This window comes from Barbus barbus, assembly GCF_936440315.1.
Source record: "Barbus barbus genome assembly, chromosome: 12".
Classification (NCBI taxonomy): Eukaryota; Metazoa; Chordata; class Actinopteri; order Cypriniformes; family Cyprinidae; genus Barbus; species Barbus barbus.
This window is the reverse complement of record NC_136740.1, coordinates 12,783,740-12,811,513: the sequence shown is the minus strand read 5'-3', so window position 1 is coordinate 12,811,513 and position 27,774 is coordinate 12,783,740. Positions and strand designations below refer to the sequence as shown.

The following is a 27,774-nucleotide window of genomic DNA, read 5'->3' as shown; positions in this document are numbered from 1 at the left end:
AAAACATATTTAAGATTATCTGTAGGTTAAAGTTCAACTTTGGTATGAATATGGATTTATAGATATGCACTGTGTAACAAGATTTTTAACAGAAACATTTATGTTTGGTATCCTTCATACAATACTTGTTAAGAGGTAGTAGAAGATGTATTTTTAGGGGCACAATGGTTGTAATTGACTGATCCTGTTTATGAGATTTGAACCTACAACCTATCATTAGCCCAGATCAAACTCCATGGCTACACCACCCAAATTTATCACCCAAGCATTACATTTTATTACATTAAGACTAACTATTGTAAATCAACTCTGCACAGAAGAGGCCGTGCAATCACTAATAGAGGACCAAATCTGATCCCTCACCAAGGAGCGATCATCATCAGCAGGGGTCAGGCTGATCTCGTCCGGGGAGGTGATGGATGACCGAGTGGTGCGAGGCGTGCGGGGCGAGGGCAGGGTGTCCCAGGAGTTGTAGCCTCTGGGCGGGGGAGTTGGCATCTGAACGCCTGAACGCTGACAACAGTTTTCAGCATTAGACATCCAAGCTTCCAGGAGTTTCTCTCTGTCCCAGTCTAAATTTCAAAGGGAAATTGGGTCAGTATGCATGGAGAGAGAAAAGAAAAAAAAACCTACAGGAGGAGTCACACTGATTCTAATTTCAGTGGAATTTGCAGCTGATTCAAGAGTTTCAACAAGGCTGTTCTTCTGGACTGAAAAACCTACCCAGATGTTCAGTAGGTTGTTTTCCCACAGGATATGAGAGCACTTGATTGTCTTGATATGAAACCTGCCAGTCATGGTTGGTATACTCCCACATGGGAGGAAAAAAAGGAAGTGAAGTATGCTTTTAGCAATAATGAGTAACCATTAAAATGCATGTTAAGACATTCACTTCTTTTTTAGGCTGCGGTTTCCTCCTCTTCTAGTTCAAGGGATGGGGCGACAAATGAAAAGGACATATACTTTGATATCTTTGAATGAACTTATCGGTCAACATCAATGAAGTCTGCTGGTGTAAGAAAAGATAAGAAATGGCACTTCCCAGAGGAAATCCTGGAGACAGATTCCAGACGCTGAAGGCCAGATAACACAGTCTAAAGTCCAAGGCAAAACACATAAACAAATAAAAATTGCTTCCAAAGAAAGAAGCGAGATTTTCCCAAATGAAAATCCTCAAAATGCATTACACTTGCTAGCCAAATTGTTTGTGCTCTACCATCGTAGTTTCAGGAGTCAAGGGTGTGAATTTGTGCTTTAGATTAAAAGAAGGTGAAACTGCATATTTGAGCCTCGGCTGGCAGTCTCCAGAGAGGCTGTGGCAATAATAGCAGCGCACATGAATCAGAGCTCTGCCCTATTCTCCCATGGGCTCTAGTCATCTGGAACAAGGCCTGCTAGACAGCCTGCTCACATAATTGAGATTATTAAAGAAAGTACTGATCCAATTATGAGTCTTGTGCCAGAGAGTTCAGCAGCTCTAAACATGAGTGCTCTTGTAAAATTAAGGGGACTGAAACATCTAGGTCTGCTTTGTGAGCATGGATGCTTTTCAGATCTCTCCAAGGACAATACCATACCCGTTTCCTACAACTGTTGTAAATGCACATGAAACTATATTCTATTCTTCATGGGTTAGGAACTGTAAGGATTGCGTCAGAATGAACCTAATAAGTAGGCCTGCACAGAATATATGCCCACAGATTCAGAGAATTCAAATGGCCATCTTACACAAAGTTCTACAAATTGCCGGCCCCTTGCATGTTTGTTTGCTAAATAATAGTCGGAAGCATGATATGCATAATAGTCAGAAGCACTGTATCCGTTCAAACCAAATTACAATTTTAAAATTATTATAAAAATGTCATAATACTTTAGATAAGGGAACACATATTCACCATTAACTAAGGTGTTCCGTCAATAAATCTCATAATTTGAAGCTAATTAATAGTAAGTAAGGTAGTTAAGTTCAAGGGATCTAGAATGTGGTCATGGAGAATAAGCCATTACTATGTGCTTTTTAAGTACTAATAAACAGCCAATATGCTAGTAATATGCATGCTAATAAGCAACTTGTTAATAGTAAATAGTGTTCCCTATTCTAAAGTGTAACCAAAATGTCAAAGCTTCTCTTTTCCATAAAATACAAATGCATGGTGGTCACTGGCGGTCAAAAAACAAAAGAACAGAATAAACCAAACAAAACCAAACCAGAACAAGCAAACCGGTCACACTTTAGGCTTTCAAAAGACTTTTGCCTCAATAAACTCCTAATTTGCTGCTTAATAATATTTAGTAAGGTAATTGTTAAGGTTAGGTATTGGGTAGGATTAGGGTATACAGTATGTATGCAGAATATGTGCTTTATAACTACTAATAAACAGCCAATATGTTAATAATAGGCATGCTAATAAGCAACTAGTTAATGAAATTGGTCACTATACTAAAGTGTTACCAGCAAACCAAACTAAACAGAGTTTTCAGCTACCAACTCTCAACAAATTTTACCAAAATTCAATTTGAGCCAGCCAACAGCAGTGAATATATCTTTGAGCATTTGACACAATCGTACCATGAGCCCGAAGAAGAGCTTCTGCAGTGAAGAGAGGAGCTTGCAACATATCTGCCGTCTCCACTATCAACATGTCCTTCAGTCTCCTGAGGTCCTGGACTCGCAAACCTTCATAAAACTGAAACACAGTAACACGGTTACGTGTTAAACATTGAATCATAGCGGAAATCAGTATTCTGACATCTGCATCAAACTCTTCTATATTTATTGGTCTAAAAAATGCAGATTAAAATCCGTCACATCTGGACACCAGTGCTTGAGGCAAATGTTAATGTCTCAAGAAATTCCAGAGTTTATTTGGAGAGCTCACCTCCCTGCGGTCTAAGGCTGCATACTCTGCCTCAATATCCTCTGCATGGGGGTCAGTGGAGAAGACCATCTGAGACTCCAGACTGAGTGCAAGCTCCTTATGGTGCTGCCTTTCTGCACAGTCACATGGGGTCTCCTTGTTCTCATTCTCTGCAAACAGGTCTGCACCACGCTTCACCAGAAACTGCAGAAAGAGGGAAATACTGTTAATATACAGCGGAAAGATCAATAAATTGAGGTCATGATATGAGAAACAAAATTTTGAGATAAGGTTTCACTGAACTAAGATAGCATACTATTATCCCTGGGCACGGGGCGTAACAATTACCTATAAAATAATTAAAAGAAAAACCTGCTGTCCAACGCATGTATGTATAATGTATTAACTAATTTTAACCTTATTGAACCTTATTATAAAGTGTTACCCAATAAGCACTTTTTAGAATAAATTTTTTTAATCATTTCTACTGTCAAAACAAAGATTCCCAATTCCCCAAATCACCTTGTGCCAACTAGCCAGGTGGTCAAAAAAGTAACCAAATGACTGGAGATAGGGTTGTGCAATATGATATTAACATGAACAATTAAAATGTCTCCACAATTTGCCATTACAGAGAGATTGTTAGTGCTGCACCTATTCTGGTGTAGTCAGGTGCTGTGTCCAAAAACTGTTCCCTATTCTCTAGAGTTAGAAAGAGTGAGTCAGAATGATTTTGGACACAACAAATGTGTCTGTCTGTGCATGTATCGACAGTGTTTGATAATTGTGCTACATGTACCTCTACACACGTCTTCATCCCTGAGGCAGCAGCGTAGTGTAGCGGTGTGTTTTTCTTGTTATCGGTGGCACTGACGTCAGCACTCTCATATTCACCACGGTCCAGTTTGGCGCCGGTCCACTTTAGGATCATCTGGAGGCACTCAGCTCGTCTGCGTTCATCTTCATAGGGACGGGCTAGTCGCGGCTGTAGCGCCCCTTCGGATAGCAAGATATTTGGCCCCATGCATAACACATGCAGTGTGGTCTCATTGTGCATGTTACGTTTGTTGGGGTTCCCATCCTTGCTGAAGAGGAAGGACCTGTGAAATTATGGCATGGTGGATGACAAATGAAAAAAAATTAACAGTCATTGGTTCTCAATTGGTTTTGCTTTAAGAAAACAGATTTTAGGGATGTGTTGATAATGAAATTCTGACAATAAAAATATGCCAATGATTATTTTTACACTACTCCATCCCACCCCCATATAGAACATATAACTTTCCAAAAGCAAACTAAGGCCGTGTTCACACTTGGCGTCTTTTTTGACTAGAAAAAGTTGACAAGAGCGTTTTTTTAATGAAAAACAAAGCTGGCAGCGTCTGTTACAAATAGCAGCTGAGAGCGTCTTTTGTTGTCATAGCAACAGCTGTAACAGTAGCCTAGCGCTGTGTACTGCAGAAATGTCAAGAAAGAGTAAAAAGTTGGCTCTTGCGTTGGCTTTTGAAGTTAACGGGAAAGAAAATGTCGATTCACAACGACGTTTGTGGGTGCACGACATTATACGGGGAAGGAACCAATATTATGATAGAGTTTTGTGCTCATATCATACAGCTCCTTGTGCTCCGAAACTAACGTTAATACGAGCAGTCTATCTACCGGCACCTTCTCCATTTTTCTTCTTGTTATGGAAACGACAGATCTCGCTACTCGCTTGTCATTGGTCAGCTGTCAAAAAGGCGCTTGACGTAGGGCGTTTTTTTCAGAAAAGTTGAATTTTTTTCAACTCGAAAAAACGCTCTGAGCTGCAGAAAAAGACGCCGGCGGTGGCGTTTTAAAAAGCGCTCAGGACTTTTTTGAAAACACGGTTTACTCCATAGGATTACAATGTAAAACAGACGCCGGCAGCTTCGAAAAAGACGCCAAGTGTGAACACGGCCTAACATGAGTCTCTTTCCAACAGCTATAAATTCTGAGCAACACTAGCCTGCTGATTCAGACCCAGAATCTTCAGCACATTTGCAGTTGAAACAGCTGTTTTGCCTTAAAATAACTTTCAAAGATTGGCCCCTAAAATTCCACACTTTTTAGGCCAAAGAGTTTCACACTGGGCAGGAAAAACAGCAGAATGTGATGATTTGTGTACATGATTTGAGTACTTCTAACAGTTTAAAAGCATTTAAGAACCAAGGAAATCTTGTACAGACAGATAGGCCTGTGTGTGTGTGTCAGATTCATTGATTAATAAAATCATTATTTTTGTTTTCTTTAAGCACAAAAAGTATTCTCGTAGCTTTGTAAATTTACGGTTTAACCACTGATGTCACAGGGACTATTTTACAATTTCAGTTGCGTTGCTGTCTATGGCAGGGTCAGAATGCGCTCAGATTTCATCAAAAATATCTTAATTTGTGTTCCGAAGATGAACGAAGGTCTTACTGGTTTGGAACGACTTGAGAGTGAGTAATTAATGACAGAATTTTCATTTTTGGGTGAACTATCCCTTTAACCATCAAGTAATAAAATAATTTAATGTGAGTCATAATCATTATTTTAAAAATGTTTTTAATAGTGATGTAACGATTAACCGCGACGATTCAAATCGTTTGAGATGCTAAACAAATTGCGATTCAATTAGTGGTAGGAGTTTATATGAATGTATGTCTGAGCGGAACTTTCTGTCTTTAGAAAAGTTTAGCTGGTATTTTATGGTATTATTGCTTTGTTTACAGCGGAAACCAAGGAAGCGCTTTAAGCGCCACCTGCAGAGAGTGAATCTGCGTCTCATTCAGCTCGTCTGCTGTTTCTGTTGCATGCAGATATTTTTTTATGAATGGTTTCACAAACTGAAGTCAAACCATTCTGTTTTTGCTTCAAATTTTGAAATGATACAATCTAATTTAGATTAAAAACTGTTCATGATGCATGTATGCAGCATCTTTGTTTGGATCATGATTAAAATGCAGTGGTTGCCTCCAATTTTAAACGGAAAGAGCACAGACAAAGCCTTATTTTGTTTAAATGAAGAGATTTCTTTTATTTGTGTTACTTGTTTATTTGATTTGGGGCTTGTTTTAAAATTTTTATTTTGTTTTGTTATTTATATTTACATTATATTTCAATTTTGTTATTAAGCAGACACTTTTATCCAAAGCGACTTACAAATAAGGACAATAGAAGCAATCAAAACCAACAAAACAGCAATAATATGCAAGTGCTATATTAGAATATTATTATAGTTATATTTCAATTTCACAAAGAAATGTGCAGCATTTTGTCCAAGCAATAATAAAAGGACATATTTAATTTATAATTTGTCTTAAATCTGATTTTGTAAAAAAAAAAGTGAATCGAATCGTGAAATCAAAATCATGAATCGAATCGAATCGTGAGTTGAGTGAATTGTTACATCCCTAGTTTTTAAATATATTTACCCTAGGAAAAAAGTATGAATTCTAATGAATTACATCTTCAGGTAGCTGCCCCACATCACATTTAACTAACACTGTCATGAAAATGTATTTTAAGATATTTTAAAACACTTATTGACATTGAATCATAACGGTCTTCAGGCCATCGTTATGGTATAATTTCTTGTCTGAGGTTTTCTTTTGTATTTTTTCTTATTGGTTGGAACGCATGATTTGGCGGACAAATGTTTTTAACAATTCCTAAATTTACGGTAACATTTTAGTAAGCAGTGAAGCAGAATATTTTTATAAGAAATAATATTAAACTACCTAATATGGTTTTTATTCTATACCCAAAAATATAAAAAATAAAATTTTAAATATTCTCATCATAGAAGGTTTATACAAGCTGTTGTATGTTATTTGCATTTTTAATGTATTTTAATAAATTGACAGATATGACAACAAAACAGTGTTATTAACCCATTAATCACAGCTACAGATAAATAAAAACTATGAAATACATTTTATTTTTGAATGAAAATTTACATGAAAATAAGAAACCAAACCATAAAGTCAATCATTAAACATCTGGAAATCAGAAAGCCTCTTGGTTATGATAGCTTAAATAAACACTAAGCAGAATAACAAAATGCTAAATATTACTGGACAAGCCATGTCTTACCTGAGTATGCGCGTCATGGCATGTCTGGCAGCATAATGGAGTGGGGTGTTGTATTGGTACGGTTCCCCATATGAAGTGTTGGGGTCCAGAGACTCTTTGAACTGAGGGTTGCCCTCGTAGAGCTGATAGGCCAGAACCTCATCTCCACAGATCAGTGCTTTGCGGAACTTGGTGGCCGTGTTCCCCATTTCTCGCTTCCCAGATCTCCAGAATGATCAGACCTCTTCAGCCTGTGGGTCCACACATAGCCGACATGGTGCGCTTCCTGGAAACAAGAATAAAGCAAAGAATGTGTCCACTGTACTTCATCAGATAGGAGTCAGGTACATCATATAGTAAACATTGGAAAAATCTCCAACTCCATCACAAGGCATGTTAATAAGCAAAGCACAAGCCAAAGGAAAATAAATCCTATTTGAAGTTGTGATAAATGTATAACCTTTACAACCAAGTGCAGTAAAAATCTGCAGGAACAGGCCTGAAGTGCTTATTAGAAGCAAAGTGACTCCCCACCATAACCGAACAGCACTTACAAAACAAAATCATGTATTTAACCACATGAGAGGCCTGACAGAAGCAGATGCTAAACATGTCCCACTTCACATATGTGCCCTTTAGAAGACCTGCAAGAGCGTAGCCACTTCTAAGAGCTGATCTAAAACCAGCGCATCTACGCCAATCCTTGTCAACCTTCCAAAGGGAAAAATGAAAACAGGCCTTGGATCAGAAGCAGACGGCTAATTGTCTCAACACACTGACTCATTCTCCACAGGAGCTTGCGAGGAACGAAACAGACTTCCTCCAGGAACACTAGGGGCTTCCGGCTCCCTTCGCCAACTGCTGTCAACCTACTGCGAGCAGATTCTGTCAAGGGGCAGGATTCAGCAGGGCAAAAGTTATGCCCCCACAAATGCCATCTGTCAACATGGACACCTAAGGTGTCAGCTGTATTCATATTTACACCGACTTTGTGAATATAGTATCCCAACAGCAGAAAAAATAAATAGGGCCATTTACAAACACTGACTCAATTTCATCACAGACAGGCAACCCCATGGGTAAAACACAACTTGTCTGGCCTAGTTGCATGGTTAACCTCTTTTGGGTGGTCTTGCGTTGGCTTATATAGAACGAGAAGTGTGAAAAATATTTTAAAGAGGGGTGTCAAAATGTAAAAGGGATGGTGCATGCAAAAGTGACAATTCTGTCAATTTACTCATCTTGATGTTTTTCAAACGTGTTTGACTTTCTTCTGTGAAATACGTGGGGGGAGGGGGGCAAAATTACAGGGGGTTAATAATAACTATATAAAGATAGCAGCATCATTCTGTTATTTTTAGATCGGTAGGTCCTTTAGTAAAATCTGTTGACATTAGCAATCTTTGTTGCATTATATGCAACTGGTTACTGTTAAAATTGGGAAAAAAAGCACTTTAAGTTTTTTCTCCAAAGTTTACATACCTGGAACTCAAGAAGAACTCAAATATTTTAATGCCCTTTTAGATTTTGGGTCTTAAACTTTCCTTTTGGCATCTTTATTTAAGGCTCTATATGTTTTCACTCCAGCGATATTGGAATCTCAATTGTTAAATTGTACACACTGTCAATGGTCAAAAACCAAATGTGGGTCACTTTGCATTCAGCTTATACTTTTATCTTTTAAAGAGGAATGTCTGAAGAACAAATAATTTTGAAACTAGAAATGTATCTTGTTTCCCTGTTTCAAAATAATTGTGGAGAACATGTCTGCCCGAGTGCCATAAATATTATTTTTCCAAAGTTGTGTGTATGTAACTCAAGAAGTATGAAAGTTATCTTAATGTCCTTTTAGATTGTGGTTCCCAATAAACCTTTCTTTTTGAATCTTTATTTTTAAGGCCCTATATAGTTCAGTCCCAGAGATATGGGATCTCAATGTGGCTCCAAGTCCAGATTGTTGATTATTAGCCATTTTCAGTGATCGAAAACCAAATGTTGGTCTCTTTGTATAGAGCTGATACTTATTGTATTTAAAGGGGAATGTCTGAAGATGGAATAATGTTGAAACTAGAATCATAGCTCTATCAAAACAATTACATTGAACATAAATATTATTTTTCCAAAGTTCGAGTGCCTGTAAATCAGGAAGTACTAAAAATCTCTCTTAATAAACTTAGTAAAGTTCTTAGAATAAAGTTCTTAATAAACTTTTCTTTTGTAATCTCCATTTTTAAGGCCCTGTATGGTTCAATCCCAGAGACAAAGCCCAACATGACTCAATGTTCAACTTGTGGAATTTTACCCATTTTCGATGTTGACAACCAAATGTGGTCACTTTGCATACGGCTGATGATCAATTTTGAACAGTCACCACTGGCATATAATACAACAAAGATTGTTAAAATTGAAAGAACTAACACTGAGGTCGGAGCCGACAGCCTGGTGAGTAGCGCACTAACATATAGCCCCATTGCGCTTTGGGTGGTCCGAGTTCGAGTCCAGGCTCACGCACGGCCCTTTCCCAATCCTGTCCCCCCCTTTTTAATAAATAAAAAAATAAAAATTATAATTTATTATAATTATAATTAATTTCCCAAAATATCTTTTTTTATGTTCCACAGAGGAAAGAAATTCATGTAGTTTTGAAATGACATGGGGGGCGGGTAAATGACTGAAAGATTGTCATTTTTGAATAAACAATCTCTTTAAGCTTCTCATTGGCAAAATGTACAAAAATATGTTTAATTCACACATCATTCTATTCTTTTATATCAAAGTGCCCCAGATCTGCAGGGCATTGTAATACACTTGTCATGTCTAACCTTACAAAAATATATTGCCACCATGAAATTAGAATTATGTTATGAGTTTGAGAGTTAGTATTACATAAAACCAATAATTTCAAAATCCCCCACAAAAAGTGCACTCGCTAAATTTTTGTTTATTAGTTGCTTAGTACCAGCTGTACTGGTTTAATACGTGTAGTGTGAGCTGTGAAATGGAGCAAAACCAACAAGTCTTCAAGAAAAAAATTTCACATCTCATACTACACACATGTACATTTTTGGATTCAATTTCAATATTTTTTTGCGTGCAAAATAAGCTTTTAATTATTATTGCCATCTCTGTCAATTGCATAAGGTTAGTCACGTGATGCAAGCATGGCAGCACCCACAAGTGGGCGACCCTCTCCACGTAGAATAAAACAGCTTTTTCTAGAAGCCCGAGTTATATTGGGCCTTCACCTTATGTGGATCATTTGAATAAAAATTCTCAAAAGTGTTTCTCTATGTGTGATTTTTGAGAGATGTGAGAGATCACGAAACACTTCTGGCACAGTTCGAAGCACATATATATTACAGCTCTACGGTAGCAACAATAGCTGTAGTAACTATGGCATTTTGGCGCGGAAACTATGGTTACCATGGTAACTTTTGCAAGAGTATTATGATACGTTAACGTTTAATTTCTCCAGTTGGGGAGTGAAATGCTCAGCATGCAGGAAGTCAGCTGTTGTGTGTGTGCTGTTTATAGCCAAATGTCGATTTCCTAGAAGGGGCTGGGCGATGTGTTTACAGAGTCTGCTATTTACATTTACATTACATAGATTACACACTCAAAACACGAGGAAATAGGAAATACATGTGCTGTCATGTGTTGCAAAACATTATTATGTACGTTGACAAAAATAGTCACCGGGGCGTGTAGCTGGCCACTGTTTGCTGGATGGTTTTATTTGCCATGCATTCCTTATGGGGCATCTGTTACTTGTAATAAAAAATCAATACAGGAGCTGTCCGCTTTTCGTTTATGCTCAGATCAGTCATGATAACCGAGTTAGCTTGGCAACTTGACATTATCCAGATGTTACATCAGATAGAGAGATACAGAGTGCTTATATGCATAACTATAACAAAAAAATGCAATTTAATCGCTGTCAGCCAGTCGACTTGTTGTTATGACAGATAAGCATATTAATAAAACTGTAACTTATGTCTTTCCAAACAAGTCTTTTCTCCAATGAAGCACAACAAAATTTACACAACCTACTTACCCAATTAGCACGACGATAGCGGTCGTTTTTCCTCTTTCTGACCCTGAATAATTTAGCGCTTATCTGATGAAACTGTGTTGACTCTAAATAAAAAATCTGCCTCTCGCCTTTGTTGTGAACAGTCCTCTGCCGCCGTGAAGCCTTCCTCAATCACGCCGTAGTCTTCTCTGAAATCAGCATTTCAAAATAAAAGCCCCATCCGTTGAGCTCCCGTTAGTAAAGTACCGAGCGCTGAAAAAGGAAAAGGAAAGTTGGTCTTATTTTAAGTATGACTTTTCGGAACTTTAGGTACTTTTCCACACACAACAGACACTCAAACGTGTTACTAAAAAGCGAAATATGTTCCAAGTTTGCTGTTTATTCGTTAAATTCGTGGTTACATATATATATATATATATATATATATATATATATACATCTCAACATATTAGAATATCGTGAAAAACAAAAAATTTTGTAACTTATTTCAAAAAGTGAAGCTTTCATATATATTTTACATTCATAACACGTAAAGCAAGACATTTCAAAAGTTTTTTTTTTTGTTTTAATTTTGATGATTAGAGCTTACAGCTAATGAAAGTCAAAATCAGCATCTCAAAATATTAGAATATTTACATTTGAGTTTCAATAAATGACCATCCCTATAAATTCTGTGTATCTCTTGGTCTTTGAAACCACAATAATGGGGAAGACTGCTGACTTGGCAGTGGTCCAGAAGACGATCATTGCTTTGCAAATCCTTTTTTTTGATGGATCTTAGGAAATATTCTAATATTTTGAGATACTGATTTTTGACTTTCATGAGCTGTAAGTCATCAAAATTAAAACAAAAAACTTTTGAAAAAATGTCTTACTTGCATGTACTGCATCTAAAATATATGAAAGTTTCACTTTTTGAAATAAGTTACAAAAAATGCAGTTTTTCACGATATTCTACATTCTTTAGATGTTGCCTACCTGTATATATATATGACATCAGTTGCTAAAATACTTTATTTCATTACAATATGCTAAGTTAGCATAGTTTTCATGAAAATACAATAACTTTCATAACTATACTATTTTGGCGTAAATGATTACCGTGTTTCTAAAAGAAACTCAGGTAAGTTAGATAAATAAATGTCAGTTAATGACTTCCACTGGAGTTACTTAACGTTTGGCCAGCTGCCCTATGTTATTTTATTAAATGAATTAATTGCTGTAATATTAAATGATTGTTTAATTAAATTCCGTTTACGTGTTTGGCTAACAACTTGCAATATGCTGGTTATTATAAACAAACTCATCAAACTCACTTTGAATTTACATACTATTGGTAATAGGGATTTGCTTTAAAGGGCCTCCTTTCATGTCTGTAGGTGCCATAAAAATGATTAAACGTTAGGCTGCATAAAAGTTAATGGTTTAAGTCATTTCAATTTTAATCCTTTAGGAACTATTTTTTAATAAATATCAAGTCTTAAATGTTACTTAGATATTTTTCATCTCATCTTCACCCCAAATGTGAAGTATAGCATCATCAAAATTATGACGAAATTCAATAGAGATAAAAACATTAAGGGTTAAACACTACATAGAATAATCGTTCTGTTTTCGAAATAAAAGACAAAAAAAACTGTGTTTAACTGTGTGCATATTCTACATAATTTGCGTAACTTGATTACAGTAAATGTTAAACCTAATGCTGAAATTAAACACCAGATGGCAGTGTTTCTCATTCCTCATATAGCCTATCGTTTCTTTATTATTCTTTTCTTTATTATTACCTTAAGAGACTCCATACTTCACGCTGAAGGAGCAAAACAGCAATTTACCAGTGTAAATTTAATTAGAGTGAAATGTTCTTTTCGCTGTCAAATCCTGAAGTTCTCATCAGATACACATTACCTTGTGTAACAGATTCTCGTTCAATGCAGTAAAACAGCAAACATTTGCTTCTGAAACATTAAGCATAAGTTGTTGATATTATATCAATCAAGCACTTATATCTATGAGCCCTGTTTCAGTTTTAAGAAGTGTATATTATTGTTTTAATGGGAAACTATTTAAATCTATTCCATTGACAGCTAACTCTTAGCTCCCAACTTCCTGCTGCTGTGTAATATTATCACATTCCTTGAAATGTTAAGCTCATGGAAAAATTGAAGGACATTCTTTAAATGCTGTCCTTTACAAGTAAAGTCTAGGAAACAATGGACCATTGAGAGAAAATGCCACAGAGAAAATTCAAGGCTTCACTTTCTCAGACTTAAATCTGTCTCATGACTCTATAAAGCTTGCATCATTTGATATAACTCTGACTGAAGCCATACAGAAATACTGCATTTTTGGAATTTATACAAAGGGATTATAACAATAATAATAATAATAAACAATAAAAAAAACAATTTCACGACCCTATAAAGCTTGCATGGTTTGATATAATAGATTATTATATAGAAATACTGATATTTTGTAGGTTTGTTTGCAATGTAATAATAATAATGCTCTGCCGATGTCACGTGTTGCTGGGAGCAAGGAGAACGCAGAAGACGAGGAGAACAATTAACATTACTTTTAATGAAGATACCAGGAAACATGGAGCACAGGAATCACATAAACACCGAATGACGATTAAGACCAGACACAGAGACAGGGAAGCAGAGGACTTATAAACACTGGGGAAAACTAGATAATTAATAAAACACGGCTGGATACCAATAAACTAATAATGAGGACAGAAAAAAACAAATATGGGCACGAGAGGAAGGGAAACACAAGACACAGGACTGACACCAGAAAGTTAATTAAAAGCATATCAATGCACAGTTTTTGCTGCTTCTCCGAAAACTAAAAATTATACTTTCGATCCTGCTGAATGCATATTAATCCTTACAAATAAATCAAAATCCTCTTTCACACCATGCTTTCATGCTTTAATATAAATTGCATTATAAGACTCGGTAAGATTAGGATCACAAAAGAAAAATATATATTTTAGAAGCAGAAGTTTGCAAGGAGCGCATAGCCAGCCACTCCAGCTGCTAAAGTAGTGTTAATCCTGGGGGTATTGAGGTTATTAGACTCAGGAAAGCATTGTGAATTGGACTTCTGAGGATTAGCACATCACATGTTCACCGGGCACCAGGAGCTGCTGATGAATGCTGCTCGGATCATATCTTTTTACGGCTGCGATTGGATGTCAAGCATCGTGCCATGGCAGCCATTGGAGGTGAAATTTAAACTGTTTAAATTTTAAATCACAAATGAATGAAAATCATTTTGCATGGGAAACAGTGGCTCTGCAGGCCAGTTAGGAACCTAGGTTTGCTGTTTGATAGCAATCTTTCATTTGAAAGCCATGTTTCTAGCATCTGTAAAACTCAGTTTTTCCATCTCAAAAACATATCTAAATTGTGACCTATGCTCTCAACATAAAATGCAGAAATACTAAATCATGCGTTTATGACCTCAAGGTTAGACTATTGTAATGTTTTATTGGGTGGTTGTTCTGCACGCTTGACCAACAAACTACAGTTGGTCCAAAATGCAGCAGCTAGAGTTGGAAATATGACCATATTAGCCCGGTTCTGTCAACACTGCACTGGCTCCCTATCAAACATCGTATAGATTTTAAAATCTTGTTAACTACTTATAAAGCCCTGAATGGCTTAGCTCCTCAGTACCTGAGCGAGCGCTTATCACATTATATTCCTCCACGTCCGCTGACAATTTGATTTCACAGATACTATTTAAACTAAACTGATCTAGACAATGACATCTCTGAATTCAATCGTGAAATGCCTTAGCTGCAAATTGAGTGTTTAATCTTACTTTTATACATTACTGACACTCTATCCTCCAATTTGATACTGTTAAGTGCTTTGACACACTCTGTATTGTTAAAAGCGCTATATAAATAAAGGTGGCTTGACATACCTGCATGTCAATTGCATTTTTATGGAAATTGTATATGATATTTATTCTAGAGCTGCAATGTTGCATTGGCTGCCTTTTGAACAAACTGGAGCGAATGAGAAATCTGCATTTACCTCTAAACTTGCATTGGAACTCACTCTAGTTCTATCTTGTAAGCTTAGTGATTAGTATTTGGTCCAAATAAAAATGAAAGTGACTGCTATAGTATTATCTAATTATAATTATATTATGCTGTTATGTAATAATGTTACTCAACTAGTATTTCATGTCAATATTTTCCAATTCCTCAGCTCTTTGGTAACATATTCTTATATAGGAACAAAAATTGTTTATATCCAATAAATCATCAGTCAAATGAGTAAAGACACATTTTTTTGTATTTTTATTGTGTTTTTAAAGCAAAAAATTGCAAGCAATTCATGTCATACCACATCAAATCAGTCAAATTCAACCATATTAAAATGTAATGAGGTCTTTAATCGGTCTCAAAGTCCAAAGTTTGTGCATCTTTCATCACGCATCTTTCTCATATGTCCTGATAGCAACCACGTCATCCATGGTACATTTCTGAAGAGATCAATGGAGGAATAGAGAGAAAGACCGAGAGAGATTAGCAGCATGCTAAACAATGGATGCAACACTGAAAAGCCTAATCAAAGCTGATGTTTTAGTAATAAAATAAAAGGTCAAATGAATTTCTTAATATTGTGCAGATGGCTTGTACACATACCGCTATCATTTTGGAGTCTTGAATCTCTCTTTCAATTATTGTGGTCTTCCCCTCCCAGGTCTGCTTTTGAATAAGTTTGCCATCTTCAAGGCTCATAGTAGTCTGAAGAGAATGAAAATAAAGGGACACAATTATGCTCAAAAATAAACTACTTTCCACAAACACACAGGCTACACTTTTTAAAATAGAAAAGTGGAGATCCTAAATATGTTATCCTTACCCGGACTTTCCTGTCATCTGCTGTTGTCTCATCAAATTCTTCATCTAATTTGAATTTGATTTCCAGTGTCTTGAAGGTAGTGACAGCTTTCATGGAGATGAATCCCAGCTCATCCACAGCAATCGACAGACTGGGTTTTGCTAGGTTAGCCATTTGCCTAGACGCAAAACCAGCACCTGTGTACAAATACAAAAAGTTTGCCTGACACAGATAATGGCATTACTGGTATTACAACAGGTGAACTAATACAGCTGGACAAAAAGTAGTATACTTATGAATTTCTCTTACCTACAGCCTTCATGTATTCATCAAAATTGTCACTTGAAGTCATTTTCCATTTACCAACGAACTGCTCAACCATTGTAATTTCTATGTTCAGTACTGAATAAAAACAAAGAATTACAACACAAGATTGTTTGTTATGTGCATATAAAGTGTTGCAAAGGCTCAGACCAGAACAGAGGGAGATTTAAAGAGTGCACGGATAAGAATCTCCGCTCACTGACCAATCAGTAAAATTGCTGGGATATTTGAGAATTTGATTGGTTAAAAGCTTTTGAAAGGCGAGAGCTTTATAGATTTGGATTTTTACGAAGTTACTGATGAATATAGTAAAATGTTGATTGTGCAAATAATAATAACAATACGTTTAACTGTTTTGTTGAAGTAGGAACGTCCATCAGTCCAGTTTTGAGATGACAGACACTTCAAATGCAAAACTGAATCTTTATTCTTGGTTATTAACACTGAATTTATTGTTTGAATCTGCACCTAATCAGTCCATAAATTGGTAGCATTTATCTAACACAACAAACCCACCGTATGCTCACTGTTTCCTTCACTCTGTCCAAGTTTAGTGCTGAACCAAAACGGCGCCATCTGCTGATGATTTTACAGATCTGACATTAAAGAGCATAATATTCAGACATAAGGGCCATTAGTTTCGGTTTTTATTCACTTAGGATCACAGCTGTAGATGATTTAACTGACATGTCAAACAAAAATAATGTTCACATTTAGTATTCAGTTCTGTCCCTGTCATCACAAACAACAACAATACAGATCCACGTCATAACTCGCAATCCTATAATCAATCTGAGAAATTATAATCAAATTAATTCAGCCATTTTATTGTATAATGTTACCATAAAAACTATTGATTAAAGAGTTTAATTCACTATATCTTTTCTATGCTTTTGTTGGAGTAACTGAATTATTATTTGTCTTCCCAACATCCAAAGTACAACCTCTCCAAGCTCTAATGCAAATGTTGAGGTTGTGTAATTAAAATAAATATCCATAAATGAATATTTATTTAAATAGTCTTCATATAAATATACCTTCAAATTGGAGTCTTATTTTAGGTAATATTATTGTATTTTGATAATAATTATTAATTTAATTACATTACTCCGTTTGTCTCCAAGACAACAATGCAAGTCTGGTGATTATATAAAGACAGCTGAAGTGATTAGAATCCATTTAACAAGTTTATTGATTCTCTCACCACATTATTATGATTAGCATTTGGTGTCATGATTGTGTGGTATACTCATTAAAGATCTCATTTTTATTTGTCTTTCATGGTGAACATAAGCATGACATTGGCATGGAGCTCAGTGGCAATTATTAATTAATTAAGCACAGAAATTGCTTTCCCTTAATTAGTTGTGTAAACTAATTCTGATATGTTCATTGACAAATACTTACTTTTGAGAGATGAACTAAAGATTTTGAGTAAGTTACAGGCTTTTGCAGGAAATCCATTGTGTGATGCTGTTTGTACGAATGGTTTTGAGAAATGCACATGCAAATATTACAGTAAGGATGATTCGAGAAATGCACTAAAGCAACTGAGAAAAACTGTATTCAGGTTTGAAACAATGGATCCAGAGAGACGTGAAGGAAGAGGTCAAGGACACCACAGAGGAGGAGGAGGAGAAGGAGTAGGGAGTAGAGAAAGAAATGAAGGAAGAGGAGGTGGAGAGGGAGTACAGAGAGGAAGAGGAGAAGGAGAAAGAGGAAGATGAGGAGGAGAAAATGGAGGAGGGGGACGACAACATGGAAGAGAAAGAGGCATGGGAAGGGCAAGAAGACTGAATTGAGTTGTTTTGAGTGGAGAGCTTCATTTTGACCTGAATATAGGAAGTTTGGGGAACTGAGTTAGAAGTTATGGATTTGTGTTTAGAGTTTCGCAAAAAAAAGGCATAATTTCAAGAAATGTGTTTAAGCAATCGAGAAAAACTGTAATTACAATCAAATGTGACTGTCTTTTGTATTGTAAATAGTCCTTTAAAAAGTGTTAGCATGTACAACAAATAAAATTTGCTAGTGCTTATGTCTGTGTGACAAGTTCATTTACTCCCTTCACAAGCAATTTGTAGTGCAGCACATAAAAATAGCACAGAGACTTTAGGGGATCCTAAAACGGAGTTTTTTTTTTTGCTTGCTTTTGTTTTTTTACAATTATGTGGTAAGCTGCAACTGGAAATACAGAATGAAACCATAAAAGAGTAGGCCTATACAATTTTGCACAAAGGTCTTTGAGTGCAAATATGTGCACTGAATGGAAGAATAATTAGTTTAAAGAATCTGTAGAGAGGGGAAATCGAAGAAAAAAGAAGAAAATGTGGAGCAATAAGAGGCTGATTATTTTATTTCGTGTTCTGCTGCACTAGCAGAGCTGAATCAATTACTGCCTACCACATACTTTCCCACGGGCTGGAAGCTGCTGAGACAGCTGGTGCAGTTGGAATCAGTGCGGACACTCTTGACAGAAAAAAAGAGAACATTCCTATCATCCCTAAGTTTGCCCACTTAAAAAAAAAAGAAGGGTTTATCATTATTGTGATAGGTTTATTTTAACTGACAGAGACAGAATATCAAACAAAATAATCCAGAAAAAAGCAGCATACAAATGTTAAAAAAATATTTACATTTTAATAAGTCCAATAAGTATTTGATCCCCAAGCAAAACACGACTTAGTATTTGGTGCAGAAACCCTTGTTGGCAATCACAGAGGTCAGACGTTTCTTGTAGTTGGCCACCGGGTTTCACACATCTCAGGAGGGATTTTGGTCCACTCCTCTTTATAGATCCTCTCTAAATCATTAAAGTTTCTTGGCTGTCTCTTGGAAACTCGAACCTTCAGCTCCCTCCACAGATTTTCTATGGACCTTAATGTGCTTCTTCTTGAGCCACTCCTTTGTTGACTTGGCGGTTAAACAGCCCCAAATCATGATGTTTCCACCTCCATGTTTGACGGTGGGGATGGTCTTCTTGGGTTCATAGTCAGCATTTCTCTTCCTCCAAACACGATGAGTCGAGTTGATGCCAAAGAGCTCAATTTTTGTCTCATCTGACCACAACACATTCTCCCAAGCCTTCTCTGAATCATTTAGATGTTCATTAGCAAACTTCAGACGGGCCTGTACATGTGCTTTCTTGAGCAGGGGGACCTTGCGGGCACTGCAGGATTTCAGTCCATTGTGGTGTAGTGTGTTATCAATTGTTTTCTTGGTGACTATTGTCCCAGCTGACTTGAGATCATTAACAAGATCCTCCCATGTAGTTCTGGGCTGATTCCTCACCATTCTCATGATCATTGAAACTCCACGAGGTGAGATCTTGCATGGAGCCCCAGACCGAGGGAGATTGATGGTTATTTTGTATTTCTTCCATTTCCAAATAATTGCACCAACTGTTGTCACCTTCTCACTAAGCTGCTTGCTGATGGTCTCGTTGCCCATTCCAGCCTTGTGTAGGTCTATAATCTTGTCCCTGATGTCCTTTGAGAGCTCTTTGGTCTCGCCCATGGTAGTGGAGAGGTTGGAAAGGAAGATACAGATTATATGGACCGGTGCCTTTTATACAGACAATGAGCTGAAATTAGGAGTAACTTCTTAAAGTGACATGACTAATCTGCGTTCCACATGTGCACATAGCCAATCTGTGGGAGCTAAAATTCCTGCTGGTTGGTAGGGGATCAAATACTTATTTGACTTACTAAAATGTAAATCTTTTTTTTAACATTTGTATGCTGCTTTTTTCTGGATTTTTTGTTTAAAATTCTGTCTTTATCATTTAAAATAAACCTACCATAAAATGATAAACCCTTCTTTTTTATTAAGTGGGCAAACTTACAAAATCAGCAAGGGATCAAATAATTATTTTCCCTACTGTACATATCCATATATATTCTTGAAGGGAAAAGATAATCAATGTTACATCACCATAACACCCAAATAATTAAATGAAACAAATAATTTAGAAGAAGAAATTATGTTCTTACACATTATGTTCTCAGGCATATTATGTTAAAAAGCATAGCCCATGTGTTATAATAGGTTTAACTGTCATCTGCTGGTGAAGCGTTGTAATGACATTAACAGAAGCTTCATCAAAAGCAAACAACACAGTATACCATGTTCACAGAACCCCAAACCTTTATTTTCACCAAAGTTTGCACACACAGAAATGAGAGGGGGGAAAAGACAATTTTGGCAGCCGAAGACACTTCAAGCATATTTATAGAGGAGACAGTGATTTGAAAAACAAATCCAAATAAAATCATAATCATTCAGTGCATATTCCGAACCACTTCACTTTCAGAGAGAAAGGGCACAAATGCTCGGTCAACCTAACGTGGACACACACACTTACACACACTCAATCCAGTCGCACGAAAATCAACCAAATAGAAAATAGTCACACGTCAAAGGCTGTAGTTGGGAGTATATGAGGATACATTCAGCTGGTAAAGATGTTACCGATTTTATCAAGCCAGACAGATGCCAGAACATTCAGAGATATAAGACTCCCTTAATTACACCGCTGCACTAATGAAGATGTCTACTCCTGCTAGAGACAGATGACAAACATCAGCCTTGAGTGCCGAAGGCCTGAATCGATGTCGAGAAACGGGGCAGGTCAACGAAAAGAAAACCTCGCTCATAGGGAGCAAAAGGGTAAGAACCAGCTGGTTATTTTTTCCTTTTCTTTTGTAATATAACGCAGGCTATGTCAAGCTGTCTAGACTCTCGTCCAAAGGGTCCAGAAAGGGTGCAGTGTTTCTAAACATCAGTCAACAAAAGAGTATGTTTGCAGAGGTTGACATGCAGATGTGCCTAACATTTCAAGAGAGTGATATTTCATTTTATGTAAGATAATAAGCAAAGAAACTAAAAATACATTTTGCTTACAAATGAAACACTATTAACATGTTTTTATTTGTCTCAGTACTCATATTTCAAGCTATTTGTTCAGGAAAATGTCTTGATCATGCTGTATATAAACGTAAGTGCACTATATATTCATGAGTCTGGGTAGGTTTGCGTTTTAAATGGAAATCTGGGGCCTGAGCACTGAAGCTTTTTGCATTCTTCACAATTACACCAAACTTCACATCATTTAACACTGCAAACGTAAGCGGGCAGCTTACTCACAACATCAAAAACCTTTCATATGATCAAACCAGACGTGCCTCAACCAAAACAACTGAGAAATCAACAAATAATAATGAAAGAATCAACATAATGTACCGTGGAGATTTGATACATTTGATTTGTTATCATTCAATCTGATAGACAGAAAGATAGATAGAGAGAAAGAGAGAGAGATAAAAAAAGATGTATTTACAAAATAATACTTGTGTCTTCTCATTACTCTATGAAATCAAGCAAGACCGTTCAAACAGTATACGAGTGTGATACTAGTTGTTCTGACTGGTGTTTACCAGTGGTTGTGTGTGAGTGTGTGTGTGTGTGTGTGTGTGTGAGCAGGATAGGATGACGGGTTGGCTGATGAAGGGTATGAGGAGGAGGAGGATAACTTCACGCTACTAGTTCTTCCCTCAGCTCCTTGTTCCTGCGGACAATTGCAGCATGTCGCTCCTGACAGGGTCAAAACAAACAAAGTATCACATACATCACAATTTTGATTATTCATTTGAGACTGTTTTAAGTCGCTGGGGTATATTTGTAGCAATAGCCAAAAATGCATTGTATGGGTCAAAATTATAAATTTTTCTTTTATGCCAAAAATCATTAGGACATTAAATAAAGATCATGTTCCATGAAGATATTTTGTAAATTTCCTACAATAAATATATCAAAACTTAATTTTTGATAAATAACATGCATTGCTAAGGACTTAATTTGGACAACATTAAAGGCGATTTTCTCAATATTTATATATTTTTTTTGCACTCTCAGATTCCAGATTTTCAAATAGATGTATTTCAGACAATTACTGTCCTATCCTAACAAACCATGCATTCATGGAAAGCTTAAATCTCAATTTCGAAAAATTGCTCCTTATGACTGGCTTTGTGGTCCAGGGTCACATATCTGAAAATAATTACTACCTACCCAAGTAACTAACTAATGGTGTTTCATTATTTAATGAATCCACATTTTTGAATGAATCACTCGATTCAGTGACCTATTCATCCGAATGAATCAGCTGTTCGAAGGAATCAGTTGACTGAATGACTCAACTGGCGACTTGACGCCACCTACTGGCAGTTTTAGTTTCATATTTAGAGTATCATTTCATATTCGTTTCACAATTTAAAAAAATAAAACCATTCATATTTATTATTATTTTTTCAATGCCGAATCAAAGTACTGTATTTCTAAAGCTGTTTTTGTCATGTTTACTTAACGCTTTTATCGATTGACTTATAAATTACATGAATTAACTGGCACATCATGTAATTAAAATAAATTGGGTCCCACTTTATATTAGGTGGCCTTAACTACTATGTAATTACACTTAAATTCATAATTTGGTACAATGCACTTGTTTACATGTTTTTACATTGTACATATATTTAAAAAATACCTGTTGACCCATCCATTCACAATAAGATATGAACACAATAAGTACATAGTAGTTAAGGCCACTTAATATAAAGTGGGACCAAAACTGTAATTGCTTGACAGCTCTAATATATGCAATAATGTTTCTAAAAAGTTAAACGCAAAAATAAATATTAAATAATAATTCAATTTGATAAATAATGAAAAATATATATATATATAATGATCTAATAAATGAAATCATTAATTAAATAAATGAATTATATAATATTTAAATGATTTTTACTCAATGTTTGTTTCAATTGTTTTTGAATATATATAAATATTATAAAAAGTGTTTTGCTCACCTTCTCATGCAGGCGTTCCATCATGGCTGCCAGTTGGGCCTCACGGTTTTCCTTGATCTGCTCCATCTTCAGAATGAGCTTTTCCTCTGCCATCTTGCTGAAGTTGCTGTTTTCCTCCATGGCTTTGAGAAGCACATCCCTCTCGTGCTCACGTTTCTCAGCCAGAGCTTTGAGCACCTGAGCTTCCTGGGACTGTTGAGGAAAGTCATTATATGCATAAACATCCAAACATATGGGCATGGAAGGGCCATTTAACCTTGAGGCACATTTAAACTCAAGGTTAAATGGATTCTAATGTGGTTGACCAGTATTTATTGATTCATGTACATTTGTCTGTGGTAATAAAATGGTAAACTGTATAGTTACAGCTATTAAGCTTTGATGCATTCAATCCCACTGACCCTCCTGCGGTTCTCAGCAGCCTCCAGCTTCTTCTGGATGTCCTCCAGTGACATATCCCTCTTCTTTGGAGGAGAGGTGATGCTGTGGGCCCCGTCTGACACCGGTGAGGGTGGTTTCAGAATCACCTCGAAGGCCTGGCCTGAGGCCCTTTTGTTTATTGGCTTTACTTCCATATCTACAAGACAGCAACCAATGTCAAATGACCGTGCTTAATAAAATGCTTTATATGGCATAATTATGGCATAAAAAGTCATAGTTATTAGATAAAAAAAATAAATACTAAGTCATAATTATGAGAAAAAGGTATAAATAATGACATACTGATGACTTTGTATGCCATTATTATAACTTTGTCATCATTTCAATTTGCTCGCATCTTAATTTGACAATATCTCAATTATGACTCAGTATGTCATAATCTGTTATAATTTAGAATTTTATTTAATTATTGATTTTATTTAATTGATCAATTTTAAATTTTGGTTTAATTTTGACTCTTTATGTCATAATTATAGTTTACCAAATAATGATGTTTTCTTGTGTGTGGCAAAAATTGGGCTTCCATAGATTATTCATGTTTCTAATAATGCTTTCATAAAATTTAACAGCATAATTAATCAAGATTCTGCAGGAAATTATCAACATTTTAAAGGTGTTTTTGCATTTATTGTCATAAAAATTTGAAATTGACATCAAATTTCACAATTATGAAATACTAAGTTATAATTATGACATTTTTATGTCATTATTATGACTTTTCATTTTATCATTTAGATTGTCATAATAGCAACCTTATCTCATAATTATGACTTAGTATGTTATCATTTTGACTTTATGAATGATTATTTCACTATTTGACATTTTATGTCATAATTAAATTTTTTTAATCTCAGTTTTGACTTTTTGTCATAATTATGATTTATTAAAGCATTAATTTGTTTTATTATTAAGCAGAAATGGGCTTCCAAAAATAATTAATACATTTAAGAGCATAATCAATCAATCAATCAAAAAAATAATAATTCTGAAACAAGAAATAATCAACATTTCAAATATTTGTTATATAAAAATGTTATATTAATTTAATTTATTATGTAACGTTATATTAATTAGATAAAATATCAGTTACAGCACCTCTATTTTTTTAATATAGTTTTCTACTGCTTCAAACCAAACAGATTTTTTTCTCTCACTTACCTTCAAACTCACAGACAAGATTGTTGCGTGTCTGTGGGCTGAAGCAGGAGCAAATGAGCGAGAGCATGGACAGCTCCTTCATCTTCTCCTTGTATGCTGGAACAACACATAATTGCCCCCTTGTTAGTTGTACACACATCCATACTCTAGCACAAATGTGCTGAAGTTTACAGGCCAGAGCATATTGCCCGGTCTCTACAGCTCTTTAGAGGATTCAACTGGGGCCTATAACAAACCCTCCACTTCAGTTTATACTCTTCATCTCTGATTGTCTGTCTCTATGATGCTTCAACTGAGTGATTGATCAACTCTGCTACTTTAGCAACATTAGCTCATTTTTGAAAGGCTACGGTTATCGTTACAGCTGTGAACAATGAAAAAAAAATGGATTTAAATAGTTGAATATCAGCAGGAATTAAGTACACAACATTAAAATGTGGGGAATTACCCCAACACTATCCCAATACACTAAAAAAAAATGTTGTAGAATTTAGTTTGAAACAATTATTAATCAGAACTTGCTATTCAATTTCACACAAATGGAATTTTAAAGATGAAAGACAGAAATACTATTTTCTTGTAAAACATACTCCAAATCTTTTACTTCCAACTTTGAAAAATCATATTTACAGTGCTTTTTTCCCCCTCAGTGGATAACAAATGAAATGCATAACACAATAATCCAGCTGGAATACAGCTAGGCAAATCCCTGGAAAACTCATATTAGCATAAAAACTGGCACAAATGGAGTCTACGGAGAGACTTTTCTACATTCAAACAAATGGAGCTTGCAGACTCATGAAAAATGCAGGAGGCACACTAATGACACTTCCCATTTCCTGCCTTCTGTAGCGTTTTACAGATTACAAGCACATCTAACAGCCCATTAGCTAAAGAAATTACTGTCAGACACCATGCAGACTAGGACACACTAAACAAGTGTAACTAAATAAAACAAAAAAAATGATGCAAGTATGATAGTCATCAATTAGTTATATGCTAAGATGAGATAAATCCCATACTTCCAATGTTCAAATCACACACAGGAACCTTATCTTGCCAGGGTCACCTACTGGTGTCCACACAGTATCGATACTTGTGTGTCCGGTGCTGCAAAGGCCACCATGTGCAGCATCCCACTGCTGCAGGACTGGCCGGTCTCCCAGTCTGCATCCGTTTGGCCTCCTGCAACTCCTCTGCTATTCTTATCAATATCAACAACCAGGCCCACAGCTCGGGAGCCTTACACTGATCAATAAACCCTGACAGAACAAGCCAGATTCAGAAAGGTGATTTTACAGCTTCAGCGATTTTTCTAGCTACACAAAGTCAAAAATAAAAATAAAAATAAATAGCCTAACTGAAATCCGCCCATGCCATCTGGTCATGAAATGCCTCCACCACAAAATAAAGGTTGGGTTTCACTATGGGGGGGGGGGGCAGAATAGATCAGAAATTATATTCTTAATCTATTTTAAATGACTCAAAGCACAATGTTTTATTGATGTTGTTATATTAAAACAGTACTATGCACGATGAATGAGCTAGGCCTGTGTGTTGTATCTCACATGAGCCTTATTAGTTGGTTTCTGAATGCATAAAAATGTTAATTATAAATAAAATGGTGTGAATAATAATAATCTGTCATCTTGGTATCAGTGATGCCAGCACTCAGACGTAGTGTCTATAAAACATGACGATGATATCCACAGCAAAAAGCTGCTCCAATTGCCTAATTACTACATATAAAGCAAGAATAGCTGGTTAAATATGAGTTTTTAAGGGAAATGCTCCATGAGGAGGGGTTTTATGGCTAGATTGTCTGGGCTGTGTTTCTTGGGTGCGGTCTTTCTGCATTATGATGCGAGGCGGCAGAAGCAGGTGCGCCATCGCCAATCATCATTCATACATACATGTAACTACTCAGATTTTTTCGTATAATATTTATTCTAATTCAAAATACGAATGGCATACACTTCGTTTAGGCTATAAACTATATTAATAGGAAAAATCGCGAAATCTAACTCCAATAACGCAGATTCTAGTCGTACTTGTATAAATAGCCTAGGCTACTGTGCGCACAAATAGGCTATTAATAATATAAGAAACATATAAATATAGCATTGTACATATTCTGTAAGCATCATACATCTTGAAAACGACATGGTAGGCTATAACGCTTTGCACAGACAAACACGTTTACAAATGCAACAATGGATTAAGATGACAAGCGCAAAAATGCGCAGCGCCTACCGATAGCTGTTTTGGCCATGGTGTCCCTTCTTGAATCCGTATTAATTTCCTCAACGGTCGAGGTTTGTGCCAGTGGCGTTGAGAGCGGATGATGCTTAAGGCACTGAGTCAGCAGAGCACAATGAGGAGCGCGGAGGGATGTGAGGAATGGGAGCGGCTGATTTATGATCCAGTCCGCGCAACAGCAGATTGGCCACCGGCAGCACTTCACTTCACTGACGTGTGGAGAAAAGGGAGGAAGGAAAGGAAGGAGGAAACAAATATGGCCTGCATCTAATCTTAGCGTCGTATGCGGATTTAAATACTTTAGGCATATATGTTTGCATTGGTTTATTAACAATACCTGGAATTTCCTACGAATATGGTACAAAATAGACTCTAAAATTATTATTTTTTTCTAATTCCAACAAATGAGCAGAGAAATTATGTTCTTGATTTTCTGAAAATGCTCGAGAGGTCCTAGAGAGGTCAAACTACACGTACATGATCTGTTTAATATACTAATTAGTTGAAATTTTTACAACCCTGTTGCAATTGCTTGCAATTATGATGTGTAATTTTGTAATTTCCTAAATCTTGAATAAACATTAAACAGACAATTTGTCATTAAAAACACCATGCCAGAATGGTCATCATTTACTCACCATCAAGTTGTTCCAGTATGAGTTTCTTTCTTCTGTTGAGCAGAAAAAAAAGATGGTTCTGAAGAATGTTGATAGCAGAACATGTAGCCATTGACTTCCACGGTATGGAAAAAATACTATGGCTACCATCAACTTATTTAGTAATTTTTTATTAGGCTGTTACTGATTGTGTGGACAAGCCACTTCGGGACCAAATGTTGGTTTAATCGAGATATGTGTGAGCAGTTGTTTTTTTTATATATATAATTTGAGTAA

At 36.1% G+C, this 27,774-nt stretch overlaps 3 protein-coding genes across 3 annotated transcripts in view; all 3 read right to left on the bottom strand.

Moving 5' to 3' along the window:
* LOC306877906 (ankyrin repeat and IBR domain-containing protein 1-like) overlaps nt 1-11,155 on the bottom strand; it is a 28,674-nt gene extending 17,519 nt beyond the window's left edge. The window contains exons 1-6 of the mRNA XM_079429942.1: nt 10,987-11,155; nt 6,954-7,218; nt 3,658-3,958; nt 2,880-3,062; nt 2,570-2,687; nt 364-572 (exon numbers count right to left, since the gene is read on the bottom strand). Of these exons, the coding sequence (XP_079286068.1) occupies nt 364-572; nt 2,570-2,687; nt 2,880-3,062; nt 3,658-3,958; nt 6,954-7,141 (999 nt within the window). The 5' untranslated portion in view covers nt 7,142-7,218; nt 10,987-11,155. The remainder of the gene's footprint in view (nt 1-363; nt 573-2,569; nt 2,688-2,879; nt 3,063-3,657; nt 3,959-6,953; nt 7,219-10,986) is intronic.
* Nucleotides 11,156-15,264: 4,109 nt separating this feature from the next.
* LOC306878620 (fatty acid-binding protein, adipocyte-like) lies at nt 15,265-16,682 on the bottom strand. Its single transcript, XM_079431058.1, has 4 exons — nt 16,143-16,682; nt 15,855-16,030; nt 15,635-15,736; nt 15,265-15,471 (listed from the first exon to the last, which is right to left on the bottom strand). The coding sequence occupies exons 1-4, from the start codon at nt 16,213-16,215 to the stop codon at nt 15,418-15,420; spliced, it is 405 nt and encodes a 134-aa protein (XP_079287184.1). The 5' UTR covers nt 16,216-16,682; the 3' UTR covers nt 15,265-15,417.
* A 3,602-nt stretch (nt 16,683-20,284) lies between these two features.
* Nucleotides 20,285-27,091, bottom strand: LOC306877863 (stathmin-2-like). The gene is made up of 5 exons (XM_079429869.1): nt 26,876-27,091; nt 24,623-24,718; nt 23,425-23,600; nt 23,024-23,215; nt 20,285-21,746 (listed from the first exon to the last, which is right to left on the bottom strand). Exons 1-5 carry the CDS (start codon nt 26,892-26,894, stop codon nt 21,687-21,689), a joined length of 543 nt encoding a protein of 180 aa, XP_079285995.1. The 5' UTR covers nt 26,895-27,091; the 3' UTR covers nt 20,285-21,686.
* Nucleotides 27,092-27,774: the final 683 nt, after the last annotated feature.